General features: G+C 30.9%; 1 protein-coding gene across 1 annotated transcript in view; it reads right to left on the minus strand.

Moving 5' to 3' along the window:
- LOC117110444 (follistatin-like) overlaps nucleotides 1-7,375 on the minus strand; it is a 27,821-nt gene that overhangs the window by 1,433 nt on the left and 19,013 nt on the right. Inside the window, exons 4-5 of the mRNA XM_033253153.1 lie at nucleotides 1,034-1,249; nucleotides 239-463 (exon numbers count right to left, since the gene is read on the minus strand). Coding sequence (XP_033109044.1) covers nucleotides 239-463; nucleotides 1,034-1,249 — 441 coding nt within the window. The remainder of the gene's footprint in view (nucleotides 1-238; nucleotides 464-1,033; nucleotides 1,250-7,375) is intronic.

Below are 7,375 nucleotides of genomic sequence, written 5' to 3' on the forward strand. Positions count from 1 at the left end.
GGGGGGGCTGATGTGGGGCGTGGGGCTCGATGATCAGTTGAGGGGCACTTATTCGCAAAATATGGTGATTATAGGTGATTTTTAACTACTTGACCGTGATTTTTTTGGGAGGCGACTGGGGGGGGGGGCACACGAGTGATACTCACTTCCCACTCCCACACCACTAACTGAACTTGATAATGGATAAAGTTCCGATTATTATTCATTAACATTTTAGTGAGTGTAAAATGTTGCTTACCACAAGATGTGTTTGAGATGAGCTCCAAATCTGGATTGTTCCGACATCTTTCCGTCTTTAAAGCGCACCTGTCGACGTATGTGCGATTGTCCGCTCCGCAAACTTTGCCTTTGTAATCTGCGTTAGTGCACGTGAAGCCACACGGAACGCACACAGCGCCCTGGTCCGTATCTTCACATTTCTTTCCATCCATACACCTTGTGAACTCGCACGTATCAAGTGTGCCTGAAGAATTTACAAATATTTTGTACGCTTTCAAATAGGTAATAATATTGCCCTACATTCTTACATGAGCAAATACATTTTTCCATTGTGTAGTGTCGAATGCAGTGGCGGCGCCATCTTTCATGATGATGGTGGAGTGGGGGATGCACAGGCGTGACTAGACCTAGGCCTACGTGAAAAAATTTGTCCTTAAAATATGACGAAATGTAATACATTGATATTGGCAGATACTTAATGACATTTAATGACGTTGAAATAATAATGACATAAGAGATAAACCAATTAGTGGCGGCGCCAGAGATTTCTTGACGAGGGATGCAAATGCTCCAGAAAGGGGCCGGGGGCACACCCAACCTTAGCAAGCATCTGGTTGGGCTAAAGGTGAGCAACTTTCAAGCATAGGCACTTCTGATGCCCCGAAATGGCACTCTCAGACTTGTTGCCCGACAAAATTATTAGCCTCTTCCAGATGGGGAGTTCAGTGTTTTCCGACAGAGCTCCTTAACCCACCCCCACCAACACACCCTAATACTGGCGCCACCAAAAACCAAAAGAAATCCTAGTACTTACCATTACATCTATGATTAGCTATCTTAGTAACTTGTGAATAGCGACAGCTTTGTAGCTGCAATTGGCATTTTGATTCGTAGGTAATGTTGTCACTCCCACATACAAACTCACTGACGGCATCTTGACACATGGCCCAGCACTCGACACAGTAGGGTCGACCATATCGATCTTGTATACAATGACGTCCGTTTCTACAGTTCACATGCTCGCATGAATCTGAGAACAAAAAATTAACAATATTTTCACAATCTCGATTGGAAGCAACAAGTCACAGATGTGATCCAATGATGTTTGTGTATGCTTCCTCCCACACTCTAGTCCAGTTGGAGAAGGGGATATCATGACAAATTTTCATCCAACTTTTCTAGACCAATTTTTTGTGTAAATTCCGAAAATGGAGGGTGATCAGCCAGGTTCGGGGGCGTTTTCGAGATATAATGGGTCAAAGGCCAAAATTGACCAATTACTGTATAGCAATTTACGTGAATAACCAACTATGAAGTTTAAACCATCACTTTGGTATGTTTTTAGATTTCCAATTGTCATGAAATAGGTAAATGAAATTATTTTATCAGCAAATATTTGGCGTCAAAGGTCAAATTTGACCAATTAACTGCCAAATATGACAACTTACAATAATAACCAATCAGGAAAGCTACAATCATTGTGGTATATCTTTTTATGGTTTAAGTTACACAATCATCATAAAAAACCCAAATCAAACAATTTTGTCTACAATAATAAGGTAAATGATCAAAATTAAAAAAATAAAAGGAACTTAATATAATATATAACGAACCATGAAGAAACTTTTGTGTTTCTACTTTCTTAACTTTTTGATGTTAAACATCAAGTTTTTATCACTTTATATACTTCATAGATATATAATTTTAATAAAATCAATGATTTGATCACCTAATATTAAGGTCAAAGGTCAAAATTGACCAATTATAACAATTTAATACAATAAACAATTCGGAAACTGAAACATCAGTGCCTTATCATTTTATGCCTTTAGATGTCTATGTATTTGTTTAAAAAAAATAAGCAAATAAATAAATTAGTTAATTTATTTTATCAGCAGAAATCAAGTTCAAAATAATAAATTATAATTTTTTTTTTTTATAATAACCCATAATGGAAGCTATATTTAGTGTTAAGGCCTACAGTATATTCATAGTTTTATGCTTTCGGGTAACTAATCGTCATTAAAGTAGGAAATCAAGTTCTGTAATGTGATCAACATATCTGGGCCAAAGGTCAAAATTGACCAATTATAACAACTTTTTATAATATCCAATTATAAAAGCTAAAATATGGTAAAAAAGATGAAAAAAAAATTCTTTAGTCTTTTTCGTAAAGCTTGGTAACGTATTGTTTTTACAACCAATATGTGATCCAATCATTCAGTGATAAATGGGGTAGAATTATTTCAATACATGAAATATTTATGGGAAAACATTTTCAATAACAAATATTTATGCACCAAATATTGAAGATTTACAGGTTCGATTTTATAGAGAGTTACATAAGATTTTATTAGAGGTATGGCAATGTAATGAACAAATTATAATTGGTGGGGATTGCATTTTTAACCCTCTTTTAGATAAAGATGGAGGAAGAAAAATACAGAAAGATAAAGTTGTTAAAGAAATTGAGATTATTAACTCATTCTTGGATTTGATAGATATTTGGCGTCATGTACACCCTGATTAGCGAAAGTTTACCTGGAGACAAAATTATCCACTTGTCCAATGTATATTGGATTTTTCCTAATTAAAAATCAAATGAAAAATGATGTAAAATCGGTAAATGTATCTGTCTTAGAAAATGTTACAAATCTGAGTGAACAAATTGAAAATTGGAAAAAGGAATACAGTATGATGGACCCAAAAGTAAAATGGGATTGGATTAAATTTAAGGTTAGACGTTTTACAATATATTTTACAAAGAGAATTAAAAAAGAAAATTTAAACTTTATCTAATTGAGGAAACAGACAAAAATGGAAATTAAAATAGCAAACCATCACTCAATTCGACTTGTGCATGACGTTGAACAATTAAAGGCAGAGTTAAAAAAAATTTATGACAAAAAAGTCTAGGGAATTATAGTTCGGGCTAGAAGTCAATGGTATGAAAAGGGGGAAAGAAATAGTAAGTATTTTTTAGGGCTAGAAAAGAAAAACCATAATAAAAAATACGTGTAACTCTCTTAAAATCGATGGTAAAATTATAATAGACAAAATACAAATATTAAATAAGCAAAAAGATTTCTATATAAATTTGTATGAATCAAAAGGGAACGTGATAAATCAGGATGATATGAAAAATTTTATAAAGAAATTAAATATGCTAGCTCTTTCAGAAGATGAGAAATTAAATTTAGATCAAAAATTTTAAAAAAGAGGAATTTTATGAAGCCGTTAATTGCATGACTAATAACAAAAGCCCTGGAAATGATGGTCTTCCGATAGAGTTTTAGAAGCGTGTATGGAATAGTATTTGTGATGTTTTTATTAAAAGTGTTACCATAGTCTAGAAAATGGGGAATTATCCACATCACAAAAACAAGCCATTGTTACTTTAATCCATAAAGAAGGAAAAGATGAACAATTATTGAATAATTGGAGACCGATCTCGCTGCTAAACGCAGATTATAAAATAATATCAAAAGCTCTTGCAATGAGAGTATGTAAGATATTACCAAAGTTGATTCATCCAGATCAAACAGGTTTTATGAAAGGAAGATTCATTGGAGAATCAGTCCGAAACATTTTAGATATTATGCAGTATACAAAAGATGTGGGCATACTGGGCATCCTTTTATTTTTAGATTATGAGAAAGCTTTCGACTCCCTAGAGTGGAGATTTTTATTTAAAATCCTTGAAAAGTTAAATTTTGGAAATGGTTTTATAAAATACATTCAAAGTCTTTATACAAACATCAGTATGTTGTATAAACAACGATGGTTTCACCTCAGGGTATTTCCAAGTTATTCGGGGAGTCCGGCAGGCAGAGCCATTGTCCCCTATTTATTTATCGCAGCGGCGGCTGAATTCCTAGCCTGTGCCATTAGAGACCATAAAGGAATAAAAGGGATTGAGGTGAATGAAAATAACATAAATATTATTCAATACACTGAAGATATTACACTGGTTTTGGCTGATAGCAAATCCTTAGAAAAAGCCTTATCACTTATTACCATTTTCTCCACCTTTTCAGGGTTAAAATTAAACTATGATAAAACTACAGCGATGTGGCTTGGTTCTTTGAGAAATTCAAAAGATACATTACCAAGAGTAGAAGTAGCAAAATCTCCATTAAAGCTCTTGGCTTTTATTTTTCATATAACTCTCAGCTGTGTGAAAATTAAAATTTTGGAAAAAAAACTGGGGGATCTGCAGAAATGTTTAAATTTATGGAAAACACGAAATCTGACACTAATTGGAAAGATCCAAATTATAAAAAGGTTTGCACTTTCAAAATTAATTTATGTGGCCTCAGTTTTAGAGGTCCCTACTAGTTTAATTAAACAAATTGAAGACATATTATTTAATTTTATTTGGAATTGAAAAAAGGTTATATAAAAAGATCCACTCTTATTGGCCCAATCGAGAAGGGAGGTTTAAATATGGTTGATGTTGAATCTATGTTTAAAGCTTCGAGACTTAGGTGGATACAAAGACTTTTAAATGAAGAAAAGTCAAGATGGAAAGAATTTTTTAAATGTTACACAAAACATATGGAAAATGAACTGATTTTGTTTTGTAATTATAAATCGAAAGATCTTCATCCAAACAATAAAATTCCTATTTTTTTTTTTATAAAGAACTATCATACCTAAGTGAAGTGGATAAATTTACTCATGAAGGATATTGTATAAGTAGGTTCATTATTTGGAATAACCAGGATTTAGAATTAACAGTAAAACTGTGTTTGTGTATAATCAAGATTTATACAATGAGGAAGGGCAATTGCATAATTTTGATATGGATAAAAAAGAGGTCAAAAATCTCTAAACCTAAATTTGTGTACTCTAATATCAGCAATTCCAAATCAATTTAAAATGGATGCTCTACAAAATAGGAAACACAGGACACAAAACAAAAAATGAACTTTATGCTTAAATTTTAATCAGGTTATTCCATTTAAAAGCATTTAAACTAAACAGATTTACAGTTTTTTAGGAATAATAAAAATGTTAAAACTACCTCTGAGATTTTTTGGAATTCAAAATATAATTTGAATCAAGATGACTGGGAGCTAATATATAAACTACCATTTATGATACAGCATGATATAAAAAGTAGAGTTTTTCAGTATAAGATAAATATGAACGTTCTGATCACAAACCAAAAATTAAGTTAGTAGAAAATAAACTATGTACTTTCTGTAAAAAAGAAAAGGAAACAATTGAACACTTATTTGTAAATTGTACTTGTATAAATAATTTCTGGCACGAATTAATCTTATGTTGGGACAGTAAACACAAAATAAAAAGCCAAAAAATAAAAAAAAATTTCCAAAAAAGGAAGAATTAATATTTGGAATGAATAATACTAATTAAAATTTGTTGCAAAATTGCTTAATTTGGGCTAAAAAAAGCATTTATAAATGTAGATAGCTGAGAATATTACCATCTATGACCTTTTATAAAGGGGAACTAAAAAAGATTAATATAATGGAAAAGGGCATTGCTTGTAGAAAAAATATATTGGAAAAAATTTAATTTTAAGTAAAACATTGTGATTATATTTTTTTCTAGTCTGAGGGGGTTTTTTTTAAATTATTATGCTGATTTTGTTTTTTTATCTTTCATTGAGAAATTGAAAATGAAATATGCTTTTAGAAATGTAATTTTTTTAAATGTTTTTTTTTTAATTTTTGAAGTGGTTTATTTGATTTGTAATGTACATGTATGTATAATAATAATAATGAATAATTTAATTTTTTTAAATGTGATCCAATTCCATAAAGCCAGAGTTTAAATTTTATGAAACCACTTTAATGATAACAAGGTAATTGACGATGGTTATCTGTATTTGGCATTTCATTCAGCTGGAAGTAACTGATATCGATGTGTTACCGGTATCAGTCTCCTTAACCACCATGCACTATTTAACTCCAGTAAAATGTACACTGAAATGTACCGATCCATTGGATTGATATATGATGTAGAACATTAAGAGTGGATACAGTGAATGAATCAAATTAGTGAAGATGTTCGGTGAATATAGTAAATGTAAATTGCAATTGTAAACTAAAAACCATGTAAAAAAAGGAAAGATTCATGAAAGCGTATATAACAAATTAAAGAGAAAGAAAATAGAGAGATATAAACAGAATGCTTATAGAAAAGATACTGTAAATAAAGTTATGGAGAATGAAAAGGAAGAAAACAAAAATAAAAACTGGTAATACAAATAATGTATTGCCTTTATGTGGATGTATAATTTGAAATAAAGGGAACTGTGTAATATTCATGTATATTCTAAATACATTATAACTTCGACCCACACCGGACAAATAAGAAATGCTACAATCTGGCTGACCATTGATTTGGGATTTAAAAGCACAATGAATTTTCATAATTGGTTATTTTTATAATCAATTATTATAAATGAACAATTATTGTTGGTCAATATTGAACTTGAACACCAATATCGACTGATCAAAGTATATTGATTAATTTTTTTTAAATTGTGATTAGGTATATGCAAGAATAACAGATTGATATAAAACTAAATCATAGCTTTCATAATTGGTTATTTTTATATAATTATAAATGGACAATTATTATTGATGCACTTTGAAATTTGACCCTGATATCTACTGATCAAAAATTATGATTTGATATTTTTATGCTGATCAGGTTCCTAAAAGTGCAAAATAGAAATATGAAACTGAATTGTAGATTATATGATTGATTATTAAAAGTATATCATTATAATGGTCAATTAAATAGTATATTCTGACCTTTGTCCTAATATCGGCTGATCAGATCATATTGATTTCCTTAGTTTAATACAGTCATATGACCTAATAGTATAAACCAGAGCCTTGCAGGGGTCAACGTTCCTATGCATGATACATGACTTAAAAAGTATATAGGCCCTATATATATATACGCTGTCTCTTATACACATCTAGATGTGTATAAGAGACAGACATCAAAGACAATGTTTTTAATGTTTTTAAGTTTTATTTTCTAATGATGGCACTTATTCACTCTATGGATGGCACTCTATGGTTGCTGAAAATCGCTGATAAAAGATCATGAGAAATTTTGTTAGCACTTCATAATTGTGACTATAAAATGGTGATGTGATGATGATGAATTT

The sequence above is a fragment of the Anneissia japonica genome, unplaced genomic scaffold, assembly GCF_011630105.1.
Source record: "Anneissia japonica isolate Jap-2015-1 unplaced genomic scaffold, ASM1163010v1 scaffold287936_len456577_cov159, whole genome shotgun sequence".
Classification (NCBI taxonomy): domain Eukaryota; kingdom Metazoa; phylum Echinodermata; class Crinoidea; order Comatulida; family Comatulidae; genus Anneissia; species Anneissia japonica.